The 23581-nt window shown below is 40.2% G+C and overlaps 2 protein-coding genes across 4 annotated transcripts in view; one reads left to right on the top strand and one right to left on the bottom strand.

Moving 5' to 3' along the window:
- Positions 1-14739, top strand: part of LOC109223597 (DENN domain and WD repeat-containing protein SCD1) — a 28389-nt gene extending 13650 nt beyond the window's left edge. The window contains exons 18-32 of one of the 3 annotated variants that reach the window (XR_002067603.1): positions 373-530; positions 1293-1340; positions 2000-2057; positions 2180-2263; positions 3352-3613; positions 3693-3892; positions 4401-4465; positions 4621-4744; positions 5118-5299; positions 5843-5914; positions 5998-6158; positions 6298-6339; positions 8755-8963; positions 10416-10595; positions 14430-14739. Coding sequence is in view for 2 of the 3 variants with exons in the window: in XM_019387976.1 (XP_019243521.1) it covers positions 373-530; positions 1293-1340; positions 2000-2057; positions 2180-2263; positions 3352-3613; positions 3693-3892; positions 4401-4465; positions 4621-4744; positions 5118-5299; positions 5843-5914; positions 5998-6158; positions 6298-6339; positions 8755-8963; positions 10416-10511 (1761 nt within the window). In the remaining variant the exon portion in view is untranslated. Of the gene's footprint in view, positions 1-372; positions 531-1292; positions 1341-1999; positions 2058-2179; positions 2264-3351; positions 3614-3692; positions 3893-4400; positions 4466-4620; positions 4745-5117; positions 5300-5842; positions 5915-5997; positions 6159-6297; positions 6340-8754; positions 8964-10415; positions 10848-14429 lie in introns of those variants that run through there. The other 2 variants (XM_019387976.1, XM_019387977.1) reach the window with 2 other exon arrangements.
- On the bottom strand, positions 12606-14063 carry LOC109223598 (cyclin-K-like). Its single transcript, XM_019387978.1, has 2 exons — positions 12856-14063; positions 12606-12735 (listed from the first exon to the last, which is right to left on the bottom strand). Exon 1 carries the CDS (start codon positions 13849-13851, stop codon positions 12937-12939), a length of 915 nt encoding a protein of 304 aa, XP_019243523.1. The 5' UTR covers positions 13852-14063; the 3' UTR covers positions 12606-12735; positions 12856-12936.

A 23581-nucleotide genomic window follows, 5' to 3' on the forward strand; every position in this document is an offset into this window, starting at 1 on the left:
CCCCCCCCCCCCCCCCAACACACACACATACACCAAAAAAAAAGGGGTGAAGAAAGCAAATGAGCTTTTGCTGACTACTCCTTCGTTTGGGAAAATCATCAGTATACTTTGATGACAAAATAATTATCTTCGCAAAGTGACTTATTTTGCAAATTGTAATTCCTACTTTTGAGTGATACTGCTGACAATTTCTTCGGTTTTTCCTTCTGAGATGACCTTTTTATTGCCAGACTCCTTACCTGTCACTAGAAATATCACAAGCTACAAGCCTCAGTATTCCCTCTTTTAACAAGTTGGCCAAGAGCTCAACAGGAGCATTCATGATTTCATGGACTCAACTTGTCTAACATATACTCTTTCATACAATTGCAGCTGAAAACAGCAATTAGTCGTGCTACATCTAGGAATGACATGGCAACCGTCAGAGATGCCCTGGAAGTTTCTGCAGAAATGTACAAGAAGGACATGAACAATGTCTCAGACTATGTTCAGCGACATCTTCGTTCTCTTTCTATCTGGGAGGAGCTACGGTGCGTTTCTGTCACCTAATACATCATAAGTTGATCTCTCAAAAAATACGTCATAAGTTAATGTCTGTTTTTCTGGTGTCATGTTAAATTACACGGAACAATTAAGGCAACAATAAGATCATACATTTCAATATATGACCAATCACAGGCCCCTTGGGCTTTGGTCTTGTGGTGAGAGTGTGACGTGTGTTGTGTGGGTTAGGCGCTGTCACGGGTTCGAACCCTGTCACAAACAAAAGCCTGATATTTATGTGAAGAAGGGTCTAGTAGCTGGAAGTTCTCAAAAAGTATGAAAAGCTGGAGGATTTTGTACCATCATTCCGGTGTGGTTGCATTCTGTTCAACAGCCCAGTGACTTTATTTCTCGTCAAAGTATACTTTCTGGAATTTACCCCTACAAAAATGTTTGAATTTCCAAGCTCTTTCCTTCATATTTTCTTAAGGATATTCAGCTTAAAATTTATTTCAATCATCGCAACTAGCTTTTATTGATTGGATTTAAAATTTAGCTTCCGTAAGTTTCTCCGAACTAATAATTGGGACTTTGAGCTATTAAACCTATCACAATGGTTAAAGGGAGAACTTTGTCCTTTTTCCTAGTAATAACTATGCCTCTACCACAAGGGCGTCTTCATGAATTGTGTGCTGGTAATTATGTGGAACTAAGAGGAGGTTCATATATTCTTCGATTGTATTTCAAAGTTGTTTTTCTTGCTTGAGGTGCGTGAGGTTTCGACTGACATCTCCACCTTCATTTTGCAGTTTCTGGGAAGGATACTTTGATTGTCTACTGGACCGTTATTCTAGCAAGTAAGTGATTTATTTTTCTGTGTTACAGAGAAGTTTATTACACCCTACCTTCTCAAAAAAAGAAGTTTGTTACACCCATATTATCTGAAATATCTCATTTTGGTATATTAACAAGCCTTACCTTGTCTTCCTTTCCAATTACAGTTACTGGGATTGTCAATTTGATTTCTCTAAATGAATTACTGAAGCTAGAATGCGACATGTAGATTACAAAAAATACAGCTTGTCATTAACTGAATTGCAGCTTAGATATCAGCTATGGTTGCATTTTTTTTGGTCTACATTCTTATTATAGTTTGTCAACTTATCTATCATTGCTTTTCATGTATCCAACAATATTGTTAAAAGCTACTAAGCTGAGATAAACGCGTGTGTTAAAGTACATTTTTGTGGTTTCAGCACATAACATGAAACTCATGGAGACATTTTCCAACCCTATGTTTGAGTGGTATAATACTTTTAAAAGGATTAACCCTTGCTTACACACTACTCCCCCACATATAATGCAGTCCCATGGTCTTGGCATCACCGTCCTTAACAAGTCTCTAAGCCTTGTTTGTGCTCCATTTTCAATTATACACAGATTTGACCCAAGAATGGGGAAAATAGAGGAGAAAGATGTATGCATCATATTCATATCTATGTTCTCTTTGTGTCAGGTCAACCAATTATGCTACGTTGGTGACAACACAGCTCATTGTTGTGGCTACTCACATGGTACAGATTATCCTCATTGGAAAGGAGAAAGTTTCACCCGTTTTCTTTGTCACACATCTGTTGCCTTTGGGATGATAATTACTCTTCTGAATATTGGTTTCTCTTCCCTTGTTTTTCTGAAGGCTGGCCTTGGACTTCATGACACTGATGCATGGTACATGATTGAAACAATAGCTGGGAAAAATAACATTGGGTATAAGCACATTGTGAGTTACATTAGACTCCTCCTTATGCCACCAATCCACCTCTCTCCTTTTTGCTGTTACGTTGTAGAGGTGTTTCTGTAGTTTTACCTTGTTAATGTTTGCTATGGCTTGTTAAAATGAAAGGTTGCCTATGATATTTCTATCTGTTCCTTGCTATAGTTGTGTTAATCTATGTCACATGGTTTGCTGTTATCAAATTATACACCTATTATCGCTATATAAAAACATCAAGCTGCTAATAAATCTAGAAATTCCAAGTGAATTGCTGAATGCTCTTTACTATATTGAGTCCCTCATTGCTAACTTTAAAAGGAGAAACCGATAATATACTCCATGCCTCCATTTCCTGTAGTGACCAATCTGCCTTGTTGAAGGCCCATGCCTATTTTGTGGCGTATCTCCTCTCTAAACCATTCTTATATTCGACATATAACCCCTTTCATATTTTGCCGTTCTGTCCTAAATTACTTGTTTGGATCTCTGTGACTACCTATCTGGTGGTGTTTGGACGTAAAACATTATCGTTTTAAATACCAGCCAACTATAAAAAAAAAACAGACAGGCTAGTTAGCTCCCTTTTATCCTGGACATCACATCCAGAATGCAGGAGTCCTGTGACTGGACTGACATAGTTTTTTGTCTTTTCATTTGATTTTAACCTATGAATTATTTGTCTAACTTTTCATTTGATGTTAACCTATAGATTATTTTTCATAGTTAACACTTACTATTAATCACTTGTTGTCACACTGATTATTATGTTATTTTGACGTGCATTATGAGAATCATTGAAGTATGTTTTAGCTGTGGAAGATGATGTGCTCTACTTTATGCTGACCTTCTGGACTACATCATTTTCCATTGTCCATTTACAGCCTTGTAGTCCATATTAGTAAAAATTGGTAGCATTTGCATGCTTTAAACATGTTTATTGCTCAAAGCACTTGACACCGTGTTTAGAACAAGTTAATCTTCGAGGAAAGGAAAAAAAAGGAGAAAAGGAAAGGGTCCTAAAAGATTGAATAATGGACTTCCATGTTGCTTAACTTCCTTTCTTAATTTGTTACTTTTCTAATTTTTTTTGTCAGATAAAACTCCGTGGATATTTGTCACATGTCCGGCATATGTTTGTTGGTTACTGGGGAATCCACTCAGTTAAGTTACAATCCGCAACTACCTTGGGATTGCCGTCCCCACGAGCACAGGATGCATCTGATGATGCTCAACAACCTGCTGAAGCATCTGGTATCGGAAGAAGCTGGGTACAGAGCATGTTCACCAGGGATACATCAATAAGAGCCAAGTCTTTCAGTCGCGTTGGCAAGTGGACCTCTGATAATAGCACTTTAGGCATGTAGTTTTTATTCTGTTTTACCTAATATGTTTCCTCAATGTTGCTTGCTGAGATCTGTTTGTCTACTAATTTCAGATTCAAGCGAGAATGGGACTCCTCGAAAACAAGATCTGTCAGCAGCTGGACAAAAGAAACTGCAAACCAGCATCCGTACTCTAAGGGGTCATAATGGGGCAGTTACCGCTCTACATTGTGTGACGAAAAGAGAAGTGTGGGATTTGGTTGGTGACCGAGAGGATGCCGGTTTCTTTATTAGTGGAAGCACAGACTGTACGGTAAAGATATAATAAGAGTTATTGAGTCTGGATGTTTGCTTATGAGATAACGAATTTCTAGTTTTAGCAAACTCCTAATTTTGTCTTTATGAATATTGGAATGATATGGACCCGATAGAGCAGATACAGTGACACATAGAGCTGATTCCAACTAGTTGGTTTGATAGTGAGCCATAATTAATGTGATGATAATGATCTCCATTCCTTCTGCATAGACCACCCCCCCCCCCCCCCCCCCCCACTCACACACGACGCGTGCGGACACACTGTATATATTCTATTATCAAACCAATTGGTACTACCCTCAAGCTAGAATTACATGCATTTAATGTTCTCATAGCAACATGGGAAAACTAACATTGAAGAGAAACAAGAGTCAATAAATAGATGAGTTACCTGCTGTGTATGACATGATTATCTTCTAGAGATAGAGAGCAGCAGTAGCATATTCAAGTGTTTGTGATCTTGTTCTGGCCGTCTTAGTTATTGCTCTGGCAAAATTTTGCAGGTTAAGATCTGGGATCCTAGCCTTCGTGGTGCTGAACTTAGGGCTACTCTGAAAGGGCACACAAGGTAAATCATATGCACTTTCTTCTTCTCATTGCTGGTAATTAGCTTATTGTTTTCAACTGACATATAAGTGGCATCATCTCTTTCATTTTCCACCATTTTAAGTTAAATGTATTATCCTCCTGCTTTCTATAATTTTTCATCTGTCTTCTTTCTAGGACTGTAAGGGCAATAAGTTCTGACCGAGGGAAGGTCGTATCAGGATCCGATGATCATTCTATTCTTGTATGGGATAAACAAACAACTCAACTACTTGAAGAGTTGAAGGGCCACAATGCACAGGTTCATTCAATCTCTTCATGTTGGATTTACTCTTATCCATTTGTTCGATATCCAATAGAGAATGTCTCTTTGATGTGGCAGTTTGTTTGCTTACCTTTTGGCAAGTTGTTTTATTTTGGTGGACTTAAACGCAATGAGCAAGTGCAGAATGTAGTATATAATTTAAATATTAAGGAAGAGTAAGCAGGAACCTAAGTTGTTTGATGGGCTTTGATTTTTCATTTCACTTTCTAACAACAATTTTTACTTATTTCTTCTTAAGCAGCTCATTAAGATGTCCACTTACATTTATTATCCCAGCGTACAATGTGTAGATGTAACGTAATATAACCCTTCTGGTGATCTCATCATTGTGCCAAATCTCTTCTTGTAGGTCAGCTATGTGCGCATGCTTTCAGGTGAACGAGTCCTTACAGCTGCCCATGATGGGACTGTAAAGATGTGGGATGTAAGAACAGATACTTGTGTTGCTACGGTAGGCCGCTGCTCCGGCGCTGTTCTTTGCATGGAGTATGACGACTCTACGGGAGTCTTAGCTGCTGCAGGCAGAGATGCGTATGTCACTTCTATCAGCTGTATTTTAAACGAGCTGTTCATTATGCTCATCTGAGACATCATGTAAAAACTGCATTTTGTAACTAAAAATGTTATACTTAGGGGTCATTAGTTTTGAGGGATAAGGAAACTAATCTACGTATAAAATTCTGCACCTGGTAAAGAACTCTGTATTACTATAGTAATCTCCACAGGACTAACATAGTGTTTTATTTCTTGTATTCAAAATTTATATGGAGTTCAAATTGAGAATCAAACGAGCATTACTAATACTGTAATAACTTATGGAATCTGTGTATTACTTTTATATATTATAGAATGTGGAATAAGGATATGTGTATTAGCAATACGTGGATAGGAGCATCTAGAAAGAAGGATTAAAGTAGGACTTGAATTTATCATTATTCACCACATGGCAATCCATGCAACATTATTCTCCACATAACAATCCCTACATTATAATCCTTGCATAACTAATCCGTGAATCAAATGACCCGTTATTGTATTAGCACAAGCCTGACTGCAGTGTATTTCCGTTTAAAGGGTTGCGAACATTTGGGACGTTCGTGCTGGGAGGCAAATGCACAAGCTTATGGGACATACGAAATGGATAAGGTCAGAGAAGGTTAAGAGTTTTTATCTTTTTCCTTTTATGCCACGTCTCTATGATGATTAATTGAACGTGTAGTTTGAAACAGATCAATTAGAATGGTGGGAGACACGGTGATTACAGGTAGTGATGATTGGACGGCACGAATCTGGTCTGTTTCTAGAGGACAATGTGATGCAGTGCTAGCTTGCCATGCTGGTCCAATTCTATGTGTGGAGTATTCTTCATCAGATAAAGGGATAATAACAGGTCATGACCAGTAAATAAAGCAGTATTCTGTTTGTGAATTTCCTTTTATTGTTTCTCAGGGTATTATTATTTTTCATCAGTGTTGTTGATTGTAAAATCTTGAATAGTACGTCCTAAAGCGTGGCAAAAATATTCTCAGGTTCAAGCGATGGTCTCCTGCGGTTCTGGGAAAATGATGATGGTAAGTTGATTGTCTAATTCCTCTGCATGATTCACTCTATCCCTGGCTTAATGTACAATTGGCGATTTGCAGTGTCCCGTAACAGGGAAAATGTTGCATTGCGTGTGAATCCATCCATTGTAGTTTATTTCGTCATAGTGACTCTATTTTTCCCTTCTTCCTAAATACTTGTAAAAAACATCTGACTCCCTGATGGCTTTTGGAAAATCAAATTGTTCAGACAGATCGCCCATCACTTTTTGCATTGTGAGTTACGCGTTAGCTGGTTTATTCGTTGTTCTGTACTTCTGTATTAGATGCTAATATGTTGTAAGTGATTAATGGCATGTCTCTTTCAAATGTGAGATTTTTCCACTGTAATTTTAATGATAGTACAACTGGACCTGGCCTTTTCTTTTCTTTATTATCAAAAGAACCGAAACTCTCTGTCCAATTTGATTTATGGAAGTGTTCAAACTTATTGTAACAACAACAACAAGATACCCAGTATAATCCCACAGGTTGGGTCTGGGGAGGATAGTGTGTACGCAAACCTTACCCCTACTTGGAGAGATAGAGAGGTTGTTTCCGATGGACCCTCGGCTCAAGAAAAGGTGGAAAGGAAGAGAAGGCAAGAAGAAGAAGAAGAAGAAAGAGGGGGAAGAAAGAAAGAAAGGGAGACAAAAGACGATAAGAAAATAGAGGAAAGTAGCATCAAATAGTAACAATCAGTGGGCAACAATTTCCAGTAGCAATATTCAAAAACAATGGACGTGGTTACTAAGTACCAGATATAATAACAAACTAGAAGAAAGTATCTTTCAACCAACAACAAGAATATTACTAGTACTATTGGTAAACCTAGGAGAAACTCACAACTGTCTGTCAACCCACCACCTTAATCCTCGACCTCCATGCCTTCCTATCGCTAGTCATGTCCTCGATTAGGTGAAGCACCGACATGTCCTGCCTAATCACCTCTCCCCAATACTTTGGCCTGCCCCTGCCCTTCCTCAAGCCCGCCATGGTAAACCTCTCACACCTCCTGACCGGGGAATCTATGTCTCTCCTCCTCACATGCCCGAAACCATTGCAGCCTCGATTCCCGCAACTTGGCTTCCACGGATGCCACTCCCACCTTATCCCTAATAACTTCATTCCTAATCTTGTCTTTTCTGGTATGTCCATATATCCATCTCAACATCCTCATTTCAGCTACAATCATCTTCTGGACAGGGGACTTCTTGACGGGCCAACACTCAGCTCCATAAAACATAGACGGTCTAACCACCATCTGTAGAATCTGCCCTTAAGTCTAGGCGACACATTCTTATCGCATAAAACCCCCGAAGCTAGCCTCCATCTCATCCAACCCGCTCCAATGCGGTGAGTAACATCCTCGTCAATCTCCCCGTTGCCTTGGATTATAGACCCAAGATACTTGAAACTATCTCTTTTGGGAATGACTTGAGTATCAATCTTTACTTCCACTTCTTCTTCATGCCTCTCATCACTGAACTTGCACTTCAAGTATTCAGTTTTCGATCTACTCAACTTGAAACCTTTGGACTCCAGCGTCTGTCTCCAAACTTCCAACCTAGCATTAACACCCCCTTGCGTCTCGTCAATCAGTACTATGTCATCAGCAAATAATACACCATGGCACCCTCCCTTGTATGTGTCGTGTCAGCACATCCAACGCTAGGGCAAACAAAAATGGGCTAAGGGCTGATCCCAGATACAACCCCATCTCCACAGGGAAATGTTCCGAGTCTCCTCCCGCAGTCCTTTCCCGAGTCTTAGCACCTTCGTACATGTCCTTAATCACCCTAATATATGCTACCGGTACTCCGCTAACCTCCAAACATCTCCATAGCACTTCCCTTGGGACTTTGTCATAAGCCTTCTCAAGGTCAATGAACACCATGTGCAACTATAAAGAATTTGAATTCATAAAATAATTCTTAATCAACCCATGCTAAATTTTTTCTTATCAGAACAACAAAAGCCTATCATCAATTTAATGTTGTCTTGTCATGCCACAAGTTTGATATTTCGATGTACCCAGAGCTCCCCGAGAACTCTTGCTCCATGAATTGGAACTGATGGTGAAGTGTCATGGTTAACACATCAGATTTTACATGTCCCTTTGAGCAACCTGACCTTAGAGTCCTCTGTACAGGGATGGGGTTTTACTTCTTTTCTGGATGCCATTGTTAATATTGATTGTCAGATGTGCTATTAGTTTTAGAATTTGTCAAGTAACACAATCACACATTATTTTATGAACAATATGCTTCTTGCTTTGCTGGAAAGTTGATGTTTGGTGTGATTGTTGATAAGGGTTGACATTAGTGAACTTTCTTCTTGTCCACAGGGATGAGTGGACGATGAACTGGTTGATTGACTAACTAAAGCTTTTTATTTTGTATGTAGGTGGCATAAAGTGCATTAAGAATGTCACTATCCATACTGCTTCAATATTGTCCATTGATGCCGGGGAACACTGGTTAGGAGTAGGGGCAGCCGATAATTCAATGTCCCTCTTTCACCGTCCTCAAGAGAGACTAGGTGGCTTCTCTAGTGCTGGTTCAAAGATTGCTGGATGGCAGCTCTACAGAACACCTCAGAAAACAGCTGCAATGGTATGTTTTTTGTACCAATCCTGAACCTTTTTATGTCACCAACACATCAATAAATTTGTGTGTGTTTTTGCATCAGTAAGTCCCTTCTATAAGAGAGAACGGGGTTCAGGTTTTTTGCACTATTAAGCCTTACTAGGAAAGCAAGAGTCCAATTCTTGACTTTTCACCCACAATAGCTTCTAGCTAGTGATATTAATCACCAGCTAAGCATGATGTTCTTCTTTTTCTTTTGATCCATGTAATCTCGTATGCCCTTCATGTAGATTGCCGGGACTTGTAATCCTAGACTTGTTTAGATACTCTTTCTATGAAAGAAGGGTACTTGGGGTTTGTTGCATGGTGATCTTTGAAAATGAATATGATCGCTGTGGTAGCAAAGACATGAAATGCGATGGGAATGAACAAGTTACAGAGCTTTTGAACAGCTGAACTTTCGCACATGATAGAATGATACTTGGGGGTGGTTGCATTGTGATCATTGAAAATGAATAGGAGCAAATAGTACAGATGATTAATTTCTTTGGTGTAAATGAGAATTACAGTAACATGTATGTTTGCTGTGGTGACCTCTGAAATGCGATGAGAAAAACAATTTAGAAACATTTTGAACAACTAAACTTTGCACCCATCTTCTTTGGCCAAGTAATCTCAAGAATATTGATAATTTCACTTTCTTCATCAGTTCAACATATGTACTCAAGTCTCAATGTATGATTACTTATGCTCGTGAAATATTAGATTGATCAGTAGTTCAGTACCCTGTACGTATTCACTTTATCATATGGCACTATGTAAGCTTCACTTTGACCTGTGATCACTCTTGCTCTATTACATGCAGATATATCTTTAACCCAACTGGTTCTATAATGATTTCTTCATTGCACCCTGCTCTTTCTCTTATGCTGCATTTGGGNNGGATGGGTCTTCTTTCCTCAACTCTATCAATCGTTTCCTTCATAGTGTATGGTACAACTTGTAAGGACATACATCTGATTCCTTTTCTTCTTCTCTTATGAAAGAGAAGATGCAGGATACAAAATACAGGTCTGGTGGCTTAGTAAAGTACTAGACCTGTATTTGTATCCTGCATCTTCTCTTTCATAAGGCTTCAATTGATTTTGAAAGAGGTCAGATGGGGGTCTCCATGGAGAAGGGTGCTTCTTTGTCTAGTAAAATTTCTCATCGATATGTTAGGAAAAAGAAGGTTACGGGCTTGTGTTTTGCCAAAATCATTTTGGCTTCCATCATGCGCCTTGTTTGCACAGTTGACCAAATCTAGCCTTGCCCTGTCAGAAATGACAACTTCAGTCTCCACTATTCCAGTTTTCCTGTTAGTTTTCTTTTTAAAAAAATATTTCTTGCCTTGCCCTGCTTCTTTGCAAAAGATTAGCTGCAGTATTAAATAATGTAACATTTTCTCCAAGTTCTGATCCCATCATCTTTTATCTTCAGGTACGATGTGTGGCCTCTGACCTTGAAAGGAAAAGGATTTGTAGTGGTGGACGCAATGGGTTGCTTCGACTGTGGGATGCTACGATAAACATCTAGGTTTTTATAATTGTACTTGCCTTGACGGTTTCAGTGGATGATCAAGAAGGCTTGTGGTTGGGCTGGTGACCTCCGTCTCACGTGGTAAGGATGACTGTCGCATTTGCTAGAGGATTAAATGTACAAGTTTGCTCTATTTTGTTCAGCTAGCCACTAAATACATGCATTGCCCATGTATCTTGTATTAATTGTTACAAGCTCGTATATTCTTGAACGTTTGTCTAAGTTATAAAATCTGTTTCAGAGATGTTTCTTTAAAAAATCTTAGCTCGATCAATTTATAGGGGCATCTTTATAAGTTTTTACAAAGAACTATTTCTGTGATTTTTTATGGAATTAAAGCCGAGCATCTTTCTTTTGCTTTGTCCTATAACATTAAACTATTTTTTTGTAAACTACCAAAAGAATATATAATATAATGAAGAAATGAACCATCATGGCTTTGGAGCCACAGGTGGTGTGGAGAAGTTAGTTCATTGGACGTACGGATCAGGAGGCTTCTCTCTAAGGTGGAAAGCTCCAATGTGAACTCTTACATCCGATGGTGTTGGCAGCTTGCTTAGTCCCGTTTATCTTAGATGCAAGATTGTTAAACCACTAAAGTATTAGGGTGAACCAATATGATCCGGCATTTTAGGTATCTGCAGTGGGATGGAGGTCATTGCCCTGAGTTGGTAACTTTTGGTCATAGGGTGTCGCCTGATACTGGGGAACGTGTTCCTTTTTCCATTACAGAATAAACAGGAATTGATCTGACAGTAGTTATGTAAAATGATCTCTTTCCATCTTTCACCACAATGTTTGGCGGGTGTGTCACCCCCTCGGTTGAGAGTTATAGTGAATTATAAACAATGGTATTACTCCCACCGTTTCAATTTATGTGAACCTATTTCCTTTTTAGTGTGTGCCAAAAAGAATGACCCCTTTCCATACTTGGAAACAATTTACCTTATAGCCATACAAATATATGTGCCTCATTTTACACAAGTTCAAAAGTCTTCTCTTTTTTCTTGAACTCCGTGCCCAAAGGTTCACATAAATTGAAACAGAGGGAGTATTAGTTACCACAAGACAATTCCTATGAGGAAAGAGATCAAAATTATCCTCATGAGTGGATTTAGTATCATGTATAAGGTAAAGTTTACCTGTGGAATGTGAACCTAATTAAAGTACTTAGTTAAAACTAGCATTGCTACCATTATCAAACCTCAATAAGGGAATTAATGGTGCCATCTGATGAGCCATGAAAGTTCCTTTGCAATCAAATTAGTTCATCAGTATGAAAATACTAGAAACATTTGAACATTTAGCAGTGTTGGTTACTTTTTCCTCTTTCCCATTGGAGTATTACAAATTATAGAGGAACACAGCAACATACAAACAAAGATCTAAAAAGTAAAAAAGGCAGAGAACAAAATTTAGAGAGAAGCACTATATAAATACTTAGTTTCTGGCAAATTAATCATCCCATCATGGTTTGGTGAATTGGAGGGATCATAGTAGCTTGCTGCAGCTGCATGTTCTGTTTCAAAGCCTGATTTCCTTGCCATCCTGGCAATGAAGAACAATCTGTATTATTTTGAACTACGGCAACTATAATAGCGAAAACCACAAAAAGGAGGGCTATGTTCATCATTTCATAGATAAGGACCATAATACAATTGACCTATGAACTTAATACTTATGGTGAGAAAAAAGGAATAAAATAAGGTTGATAGTAGAAGTACCAATTGAAGGGTCAAGTCCTCTTAGGTGAAGCTCTCGATATTCTTGACAGAGAGCACAGCATTCACAAAAGCAGTGGATTACCCAATCGGGTGCCGATGATTCAATTAGCCCATACTGGCTCCTCAACTTTGTACGATAGGTGCATGACATTATGCAAGGCATTAGGACGAAGAATATCGCCCCATAGATCAAGCCACTAGTGGTACAAGCTATAGTACACAAAAGGATATATATATATATATATATATATATATATATATATATATATATATATATATATATATATAGAGAGAGAGAGAGAGAGAGAGAGAGAGAGAGAGAGTTAAATAAAAGATTTTTCTGAAAGTAAAGAAGATTCAGAAAGGACACAACTGCTATGAAGTGTAATCATTTTCATTTGTTTTCTTATCTATGTATCACTTACTAGTTTGTCCAGAGTCTACAATCTCCGCAATCTGTCCGAATGTCAGGCAGGGGAAGCATGCTGTGATGAGAGCTGAAAGTTTGCACTAGCTAGTAAATCACTTGGAAACTTTTACTTGTGTAAGCAAATAGAACGACTCCTTTATCTGTGTGTGCATAAGTGCATGAGATAAGGAGATTGAAAATTGTTTACCATTTGTGGGGTCTTCCATGCAACCAAACAATCCAGTCTTCCAAGATTCAGTTAGAAGAAGTTGCTTTGTAGGGATTCCCGTCATGAAAGTCTGTGGCATGGGAGATGCCAGTGGCGTCCCTTGTGGGCCTGCACCAAACCGTTGGCCACATGGAGAAACTGCCCTTTGGGTTGTGGGAAATTAGTACCTGCTTGCACATTATGATTCTGAGGTACAAAGGATTGTGGTTCATCCTGAGGAGGAAAGAATTTGGGATCAAATTGAGGTGGTGGAAAGGCATGTGCTTTAATAGGAGTTGGAGAAAAATCTTCCTTCTCTAACTGAGTAGGAGGGAATCCATGTGGTTCATAAGAGTCCTGAGCAGGAGGAAAGGCCTGTGGCACAGATTGAGCACGAGGTTGAGGAAAGGCATGTGTAGGAGTTGAAGGAAATGCTTGCCCTTCTTCCTGTGTAGGAGGAAAGACGTGGGGCTCGTAATAATCTTGAGCAGGTGGGAAGGCATATGGCAAGGGTTGAGACTGAGGTGGTGGAAAGGCTTCTGCTTGAGGTTGAGAATCATGAACCGGGGAGCTGTTGTGTTGGCTAGGTTGTAGTGACTGTAGAGCCCCTGATTGGGGCTGAGGCTGCTTCCTAGGCCTCTGAGTCTTTCCATTTTGCTGAGAGAGCTGTGTGGTCACGAGCCTGCTTGTTTGCTGCTTGGATGATGAGGGAGGTGCTTGCAGTACGGATTGTTGTTGTTGTTGTACTGAATCTTGTTGCGTTGTCAGTTCTTGTGATGCAAATGTTGATGGTTCATTTTGACTTTCTTCTGGATAAAGATCTTCATGGAAAAGCTCAGTCGATGGTGGAGGTATTTCTTCAATGGTCTCTGCTTGTTGATGATAAAAACTTTCTACTACTTGAGAAGTGTATTCTTGATGAGTTTGCAGCTGGTGCCGATCATTTTTGGGTTGAACTTGGAACTGATGAATGGTGTTTGCACCTATACGTCCCATCTCTTCTTCACTCTTTCTTTGTGGAATGAAAGAAGAGAGTACTAGTGATTTAGATGATCTGAGTTTTGATAGAAGACTAACTATTAATATAAGCAAAGACTTGGGTTAACGGCACAATTCAAAAAGAAAAAAGTATTAGTTTATGCATGAATATATATTCCTATTATCTTTTTTGATGATATTTGGGTTGCTAATGCTAATTCACAACTGACAAGTAGACTGAAATAATAATTCTGGGTATGATCTTAGATTCTTATTTATTAAAATTAAAAAGATTATGGGAGAAGCATGTGGAATTCCCCCTAGTAGGCGTCTTGTTTAATTTTGGTAAATTCGGCTGGTAAGGGCCATGTTAATTCCACGTTCCTATATAGTTGATTGGTTTCAACTATTTTATGAATGTATGGAGATTGTGAGAAGATTCTTTCGGTAAGAAGGCTCAATTTATTAATTTGCAAATTTTAAGCTAATTATTTAATTTTAATTGCTAATAATTCTAACTTATGCTCTTAACCAATGTGAGCATGTTTTTACCAAGTCAATTACAAGTCTATATTATTTTTATTCTTATGATGCAGATTGCAGTGAGCAATGGAACTTCCAAGTTTCATTGAAGATCGAGGAACGTAGTGTCGGACAATATAATTATGTCATCCAGAAAAAGTCTTCTCTCTGCTAGTTGAACTGTGTCCTGTAGACTTCCTTTTCCACTCATTTGCTCTTTGATCGTGATACTATTACTTAGGTTCCTATATTTTGAATGGATGGTGGAGCGTAGGTAAAACAACAAACAACAAGTCCAGTGAAATTTTACATGCGGGGTTTCGGGAGGGTAATGTGTACGCAGACCTTATCCCTACCTTATGAAAGAGGTGATGTTGTTTCATAGATCATTGGCTCATGAACAGTGAAAATGACACAATAAACAAACAATAATAGTAAGCTATAAGGGAAGTGCGTAAACTACCGGTAATAATGACACATCGTCTGACAACAAGGAACTAGGAATAGGAGAATACAAGATTAGTACTAGTACGACTAGAAGAGGCTCTCCACTACTTATCAACCCACGACCTTCATTCCCGATTGTCTTAGGTTGAACAACCCACGAACTTGCATTTGTAGATTGCAATTTATAAGTCACATTTGTTGACCGCTATCTTATACATTGCATTAGAGGTTTCCGATTATACGTGCGTAACGGAAAGGGCATTTCTTCATCAATCTATATATGATCGTTGTGGTAGCAAAGACATGACATGCGATGGGAATGAACAAGTTGCTGAGCTTTTGAACAGCTGAACTTTTGCACATGAAAGAATGATACTTGGGGTTTGTTGCATTGTAATCTTTGAAAATGAATAGGAGCAAATAATACAGATGATTAACTTCTTTGGTGTAAATGAGAATTATAGTGACTTGTATGTTCACTGTGGTGATCTCTGAAATGCGATGTATGTCTGAATCAAAACAAATGCGACTTGTGGGAAGAGAGGAACCAAAGGACCTTTTTAGGTAAACAAAGAATTATTGTAGGCCTCGGTAAATTGACAATGCAAGACATACATGGTAGAGGACAATGGAATATTTAATAATTTTTGAGGCACACATATTTTTTTTGCTTGATATACACATATAATCACCGCATATAAAGTCTATTTACTTTCTTAATCCAAAAAAGTTTATTTAGTGTTCTGTAATTAAACTTCATTTACAATAAGAAGTATCTATTATATAATTATACTTGTGTAATAAAATATGACACTGAAAATTATATTGTAATTACGTAATAATAAATAAATATATCCTTATAATTACTATACTACGTAATTATTGCATTATGTGTGATTTCCAATCCTAACATATAATTGTTTTATTTGGCTAAAGATAATGATATTTTAATCAAGTTATTTTTACATATTTGGTCAGGAAAAGAAGGATACACATCTAGAACATATTGTTCACTGCATCTAAAAAATAAAATGCGTTATTGAAACTCCATATATTGGCTAAATAAATATTTTAGCTAAAAATAGTAAAATTCCGACTAAATATTTGCAAATTTGACTCCAAAAAAAATGCATCATTTAAATAAATAGTCATTGCAACTAAATAAAATACACAATAAAATAAAAATAAAATACACAATTTTTCTTGTAGAAAAAGTACCATTTGAACTTCATTAATTTGGCCAAATCTTCTTTTTATTTGGCTAAAATAAATGGATTTTCAACTAAATTTTGTAGACTTGGGCCGAAAAAAGGATAAAAGATACATAGTTGGATATTTTACTCATTGTTATTAAAAAAAAATACAATTAGGATAAAATATGCAATGCATATTAAGAAAAAACAACGAGAAATATAATTGGAACAAATAAATCATTATATTTGATTATGTGGCAATTAATATCTGAAAATACCCCACTTGAAAGCTGATTTTTCTTCCCTCCCACGCGCCTAAACGAGAGTGTATTCACGCTCTTTGCCATATCAGCGCCTAGGGAGGTGAAGACTATCAAATATTTAAGTTCAGGTGGGTATTAAAGACCATGTGAAGTTTAAGGAGGAACTAAACAAAAGTTGTCAAATTTAAGGTGTTCCCGAACATTTCTGCCGTAACTAATATTTAATAATTTTTAGGTCCTTGTTGCATTCACTGTTTTTGTAAGGACACTTTTAATCTCCCTGTTGGACACTTCAACTTGCCCGCTCGACTGTGGGTGGTACGGGGTGGTCACTTTATGACGAACCCATACTTTTCCAACAGTCGTGCGAACGCTCTATTGCAGAAATGGGTTCCGCCATCACTGAGTATAGCTCTCGGGGTGCCAAAACGTGTGAAAATGTTCTTTTTTAGAAAGCATGTTACCCCTTTAGCATCATTGGTTGGGAGAGACACTGCTTCGACCCACTTGGAGACGTAGTCAACTGCTACCAATATGTACTTGTTGCCATACGAGCTGACAAACGGCCCCATGAAGTCGATCCCCCACATGTCAAAAACCTCCACCTCTTGAATTGTGGTCATTGGCATCTCGTGTCGGCGAGATATGTTGTCTGTCCTTTGGCATTCATCGCAACTTTTGACCCAAGCATGGGCATCCTTGAACAGAGTTGGCCAATACAAGCCCGACTCCAACACCTTAGCTGCTATCCGAATTCCTCCAAAGTGTCCACCATATGGTGAAGCGTAACAAGACTGCAAAACAGAATGTTGATCTTTCTCGGGGATGCACCGCCGGATCATGTTATCTACACATATTTTAAACAATAGAGGTTCATCCCAATAATAAGGCCGACAATCACGAAAGAACTTTTTCTTTTGAATTGAGGAGAGTTCATAAGGTACAATACCACTTGCTAAATAATTAGCAATATCAGCATACCACGGTGCCTCCTCCATTGTCATTGCTAGTAACTATTCATCCGGGAATGTCTCTGTTATATCCTCAACCTCTACCTTCTTTTCAGCTCCTTCCAACCTTGAGAGCTGGTCAGCTACTTGGTTCTCTGTCCCTTTTCTGTCACGGATCTCCAGATCGAATTCTTGTAACAAAAGAACCCACCGAATCAAGCGTGGCTTTGACTCCTTCTTTTCTATCAGGTACCTAATTGCTGCATGGTTAGTATAAACAATAACTTTCGAGCCAATCAAGTATGACCTGAATTTGTCGAATGCAAAAACGACAGCCAACATCTCCTTTTCCGTCACGGTGTAATTGAGTTGTGCACCGCTTAGCGTTCTGCTTGCCTAGTAAATCGGGTGCATCAGTTTATCCTTTCGCTGCCCCAAGACTGCTCCTATAGCATAGTCACTTGCGTCGCACATGAGCTCGAACGGTTGCTCCTAGTTGGGTGCAACAATAATGGGTGCAGTCACCAATCTCTTCTTCAGCTCCTCAAATGCCAACCTGCAATCATTAGAAAACACAAAGGGGTGATCCTTTTCAAGGAGTTTGCATAAAGGGTTAGCAATCTTAGAGAAATCTTTTATGAATCGCATGTAGAGCCCGGTGTGCCCAAGGAAACTTCTCACTACCTTGACTGAAGTAGGCGGTGGCAACTTCTCAATTACGTCAACCTTAGCATGGTCAACCTCGATTCCCTTACTGGACACTCGATTCCCCAAGACTATCCCTTCTTGTACCATAAAATGGCACTTTTCCCAGTTCAGCACTAAATTTGTCTCCACACATCTTCTGAGCACTCTTCTTAAGTTGTGAAGACAGTCCTCGAATGAATCCCCCACCACGGAGAAATCATCCATAAATACCTCCATAATATCCTCCACCATGTCCGTGAAATGGCTAACATGCACCGTTGAAATGTCGTCGGTGCATTGCAAAGCCCAAGAGGCATTCTCCGAAAGGCCAAAATGCCATACGGACAGGTGAATGATGTTTTCTCTCTGTCTTCGGGGGCTATTGAGATCTGATTGTACCCCGAATATCCATCCAAGAAACAGAAGTGAGATCGCCCAGCCAACCTGTCCAGCATTTGGTCAATGAATGGCAGGGGAAAATGGTCCTTTCGAGTGGCTGTGTTCAATTTCCGGTAATCTATGCAAATCCACCATCCCGTGACTGTACAAGTTGAGATCAACTCGTTATTCTCATTTTGTACAACCGTCATTCCTCCCTTTTTCGGCACACACTGAACAGGGCTGACCCAATTGTTGTTTGAGATGGGGAAGATGATACCCGCATCTAACCATTTGATCACTTCCTTCTTCACCACCTCTTTCATATTTGGGTTCAGCCTTCGTTGATGTTCTCTGGAAGGTTTGTGCCCTTCTTCCAAGAGAATCTTGTGCATACAAAAAGCGGTGATGATACCCTTTATGTCTGCCATGGTTCAACCAATGGCAGTCTTACATTCCTGTAGCACCTGTAAGAGTTGCTCTACCTGCACATCTAGCAAACCGGATGATATAATAACAGGCAAAGTAGAATTTGGCCCTAAGAAAACGTACTTGAGGTGAGCTGGGAGCGGTTTCAGCTCCAGTTTGGGTGGTTCCTCTACTGATGGTTTTGCCGGTGGTGTAGCCCTCTTTTCTAACTCAAGGGACTCGAACTGAGGTTCCCTCTTCCAGAATCCTTGGACTTCGAGTGCCATGACCCACTCTGCCAACCCTTCACCATCCATCTCCTCTAAATTTGTCAAGCAAGCCCCCAATGGATCTTTAGCAGTGAGGGTCTCATCATATTCGTGCAGGATCACATCCACTGCCTCCACTAGGGAGCAATTAGCATATTCACTGGGTCTCCTCATGGATTGTTGTACATTGAATATGACTTCTTCATCGTTCAACCTCATTTTTAATTGTCCAGTTTCACAATCGATCAGTGCTCTCCCAGTGGCTAAGAATGGCCTCCCTAAAATGATAGGTATCTCTTCATCTACCTGGCATTTCAGAATAAAAAAGTCTGCAGGGAATACAAACTTCCCCACTTGTACAACACATCATCAAGAATCCCTGTCGGCCTTTTAACCGTGCGGTCAGCCAGTTGCAAAAGCATCAAAGTCGGTCTAGCTCTGCCAATGCCCAGTTTGGTATATATAGCCAGCGGCATCAAGTTTATGCTGGCTCCTAAGTCACATAATGCCTTTGCAAAGGCATAACTCCCAATAGTGCATGGAATAGTAAAGCTACCTGGGTCAGACATCTTTTGAGCCATGGGTCTTGTCACTACTGCACTACAGGTCTGTGTCAGAGTTACTGTGGATAGGTCCTGAAAATCAAACTTTCGTGACATTAGGTCCTTCATCATCTTTGCATAGCCTGGCATCTCCCTCAAAGCATCCATCAGAGGAATATTCAATTGAATTTGACGTAGCATCTCCATGAATTTCCTGTATTGATCTTCCTTCTTTTGTTTTGCCAGTCTCTCAGGGAACGGTGCAGGTATCACCCTTTTTGCACCGCTTGCTGGCTTCTCTCAGTTGGAGTTCTGTGGCACAAGAGGTACCACCTGTTCTGCATCTTGTTCACTCTCTTTAGTCTTACCCTTATCATCCTGAACCTGTTCAACCATCACTTCAGTAAGTTCTGCTGATTCATCTACCTCCAATCGAACTGGAGCGGCTGGCGTAGTCTCTTTGCTGGATTGTGCAATTTCTTGTTCCCTGTCTAAATCTCTCCCATTCCGGAGACTTACTGCCATCAGCTGATTCGGGTTTTGCTCCTTGGGGTTAATGTTCGTGTCTGCTGGCAATGTTCCCTGGGGGCGGTTGTTTAAGGCCATAGACAACTGCCCCAATTGAGTTTCAATGTTCTTTATCACTGAGTCATGCGCTGCTAACTTTTCCTGCATCTTACCATTTGTTCCAATGAGTTGTTGAAGCATACCCCTGATCTCTACCATGTTTTTATCTTGTTGCTGAGGAGGTGGCTGATATGCCAACTGTTGCTGGTTCTGCTGTGGATAGCCCTGTTGTCTCTGATATGGCACCATTTGGCCTTGGGGTTGCATACCTCCAGGCTGTGGCATGTTTGGTCTGTACTGCTGATTTGGTGCCGGTATCCACTGCTGTCCTCCTTGTCTCTAACCCCCAAAGTTGTTGACATAATTCATGTCCTCTCTTAACCCTTGGTTGTCTCCTTCTGTACTCCATGAACACACATAAGACTGATTAACGCAGGGTGTACACAGTCCTCCATTTGTTGTGTCAACAATATGCACTTGCTTTGTACCCATCTCATCAATCTTCTTTGTCAATATACTCATCTGATTCATGAGTGTGGCTATGTTCTCTACATGCGAATTATTTGGGTCAAGAGGAACTGAATGCACTATTGGTGCCAGTGTTGTACCCCTCGTCATCCACCCCGAATTCTAGGACATCTTGCCAAGAAGGATTTTGCACTCGGTGAATGTCTTACTCAAAAATGCACCCCCAGCTGAAGCATCTACATTGGCCTTTATATTGTCAGCTAACCCCATGTAGAATCTCTGGCCGAACATCTGGTCTGGAATACCATGGTGGGGACACTTCACTAGCATCCCTTTGAATCTTTCCCAAGTTTCCTGCAAGGTCTCAGTAGGTTGCTGCTTGTACTGCAGTATCTCATCAATCTGTTTTGCAGTCTTGTTCGGCGGGTAAAACTTATTTAGGAACTGCTTGACTAATTCCCTCCAGGTGACAATGGAATTTATCGGGAGCGAATTCAGCCAAGTCTGAGCTTCCCCAGTCACAGAGAACGGGAACAGTAACAACTTGATAGCTTCTGGGGTCACATTCGGCTGCTTTTGAGTCACACAAATCGACAGAAAATTTTTTAAGTGTTGTTGAGGGTCTTCAATGTGTGACCCGGAGAACAATCCCTTATTCTACAGAAGATGCAACATGTTATTGGTGATCTGGAATGTCTCCACTTGTATTGGGGGCACAACAATGCCAGTGGTCAGGTTGTCAGCTGTGGGTTGTGCCCAATCATAAAGTGTAGCTTCTGGCACAAGAGGTGCTACCACTCTGACGTTTGGGTCAGCTTGGTCATCCCTTATGTTTCCGTTGACGTTATCTCCCATCTCAATTTCAAGTTGGTGTGTTTGTTGTGATTGTTTGTTCTTCTTGTTGGCACGGTTCAATGCCCTGAATGTTTTCTCGGGGTCTGAGAGTCCTTCAAGCAGTTCACCAGTCCTCGAAGAATTTCTAGGCATACACTTGAATCCCACAAGAGTTCAAACGTGAGAATTTCAATGAAAAAGAATTGTTTAACACCTTAGAAAATTGATCTAAACTAATAATTCTAGCACTACTTCTAAGTTGTAATAAATAACATCGTTAATTCCCCGGCAACGACGCTAAAATTTGATCACGCCCAACTATGTCTTCTGAAATACAAAGTGGTCGTTGCAAATATAATCCGGTTTTAAGTCCGGAGTCGAATCCTCAGGGAACTAACCTATCTATTACAACTCTTGGCAATGCTCTTATCAACTCAAACAATTTCCAGATGCAAGATTTTTATCAATAAAGATTTTGTTTTTGTTTAACTACTTCAAATAATATTAACAACAACAACTACCCAGTATAGTCCCACAAAGTGGCTTATGGGGAGGGTAATACGTACACAGGCCTTACCCCTACCCGAAATGGCAGAGAGGCTGTTTCCAATCGACTCTCGGCTCAGGAAAGAAAAGGAAAAGGAAAAATAAAAACAAAAAAGCATTAGTGACTCCATCAGAAATCGCATAAATAATTATCTAAACATAAAAACCATAAATTAAATGGCATGCAATAATATCGACCAGTAACTACCATAAGGGGGCACAATACAATACACAAGTCATCTATGGAGAGCCCTACCAAACCCCACCTAGCCCCGGGAATGAAGTACGAAAAGTTCTAGAAGCCCCTATCCTACAACCCTGATACTAGACCTCCAGACTTTCCTATCAAGGGCCATGTCCTCGGAAATCCGCATTCTTGCCATGTCCTGCCTAATCACCTCTCCCCAATACTTCTTAGGCCTCCCTCTGCCTCGACTCGAGCCAACCACCGCCAGTCGCTCACAACTCCTTACCGGGGCATCAGGGCTTCTCCTCCGCACATGCCCGAACCACCTAAGCCTCGCTTCCCGCATCTTCTCATCCACTGGGGCCACCCCCACCTTCTCCCGAATAACTTCATTCTTAATCTTATCTAACCTGGTGCGCCCGCACATCCACCTGAGCATCCTCATCTCCGCAACCTCACTCTCTGAACATGCGATTTCTTAACCGGCCAGCACTCCGCCCCATCCAACATGGCAGGTCTAACCACAGCTCTATAAAACTTCCCCTTGAGTTTCGGTGGCACTTTCTTGTCACACAAGACTCCTGATGCAAGCCTCCATTTCGACCACCCCGCCCCTATACGGTGAGTGACATCCTCGTCGATCTCTCCGTCCCCTTGAATCACCGATCCAAGATATTTGAAACTGTCCCTCTTGGAGATGACCTGAGATCCAAGCTTCACGTCCCTACCTACTTCGCTCAACTCGGCGCTAAACTTGCACTCCAGGTATCCTGTCTTAGACCTGCTTAGTTTGAAACCCTTAGACTCGAGAGTCTGTCTCCAGACCTCCAACCTCTCGTTAACACCGACCCTCGTCTCGTCTATCAAGACTATGTCATCAGCAAATAGCATACACCATGTCACATCCCCTTGAATATGGCGTGTCAATGCATCCATCACCAAGGCAAATAAGAAAGGGCTAAGCGCGGATCCTTGATGAAGCCCCATAACCACCGGGAAATGGTCTGAGTCGCCACCCACCGTCCTAACCCTAGTCTTAGCTCCATCGTACATGTCCTTGATCGCTCTGATGTAGGCTTCTGGCACGCTCTTCGCCTCCAGGCACCTCCATAGCACCTCCCTTTGGACCTTGTCATACGCCTTCTCCAAGTCAATAAACACCATGTGCAGGTCCTTCTTCTAATCCCTGAACTGTTCCACCAATCTCCTGACAAGGTGGATTCAATGGTAAAAAGGTCTAGGGCATTGATTTCCCCAATTGCTAGTTTAAGTCTTAACTCTTTTGCTATAATCTTGCCGTAATACTCTATGAGGATTATGAGCTATGGGTTATCGTAATTATCTCTCGATCAACTACGATAATTTAATAGAGCATTCTCTCGAACTACTCTAGCTGACAATTCGTGCAGCTCTGACTTATCCCACCAAAGTTTCGTTATCTCTAACCCCACTTTTAAGTTCAAGTAATGAATCTCTTCAGTTACCCA

This window comes from Nicotiana attenuata, chromosome 3, assembly GCF_001879085.1.
Source record: "Nicotiana attenuata strain UT chromosome 3, NIATTr2, whole genome shotgun sequence".
In the NCBI taxonomy this organism is placed as follows: Eukaryota; Viridiplantae; Streptophyta; class Magnoliopsida; order Solanales; family Solanaceae; genus Nicotiana; species Nicotiana attenuata.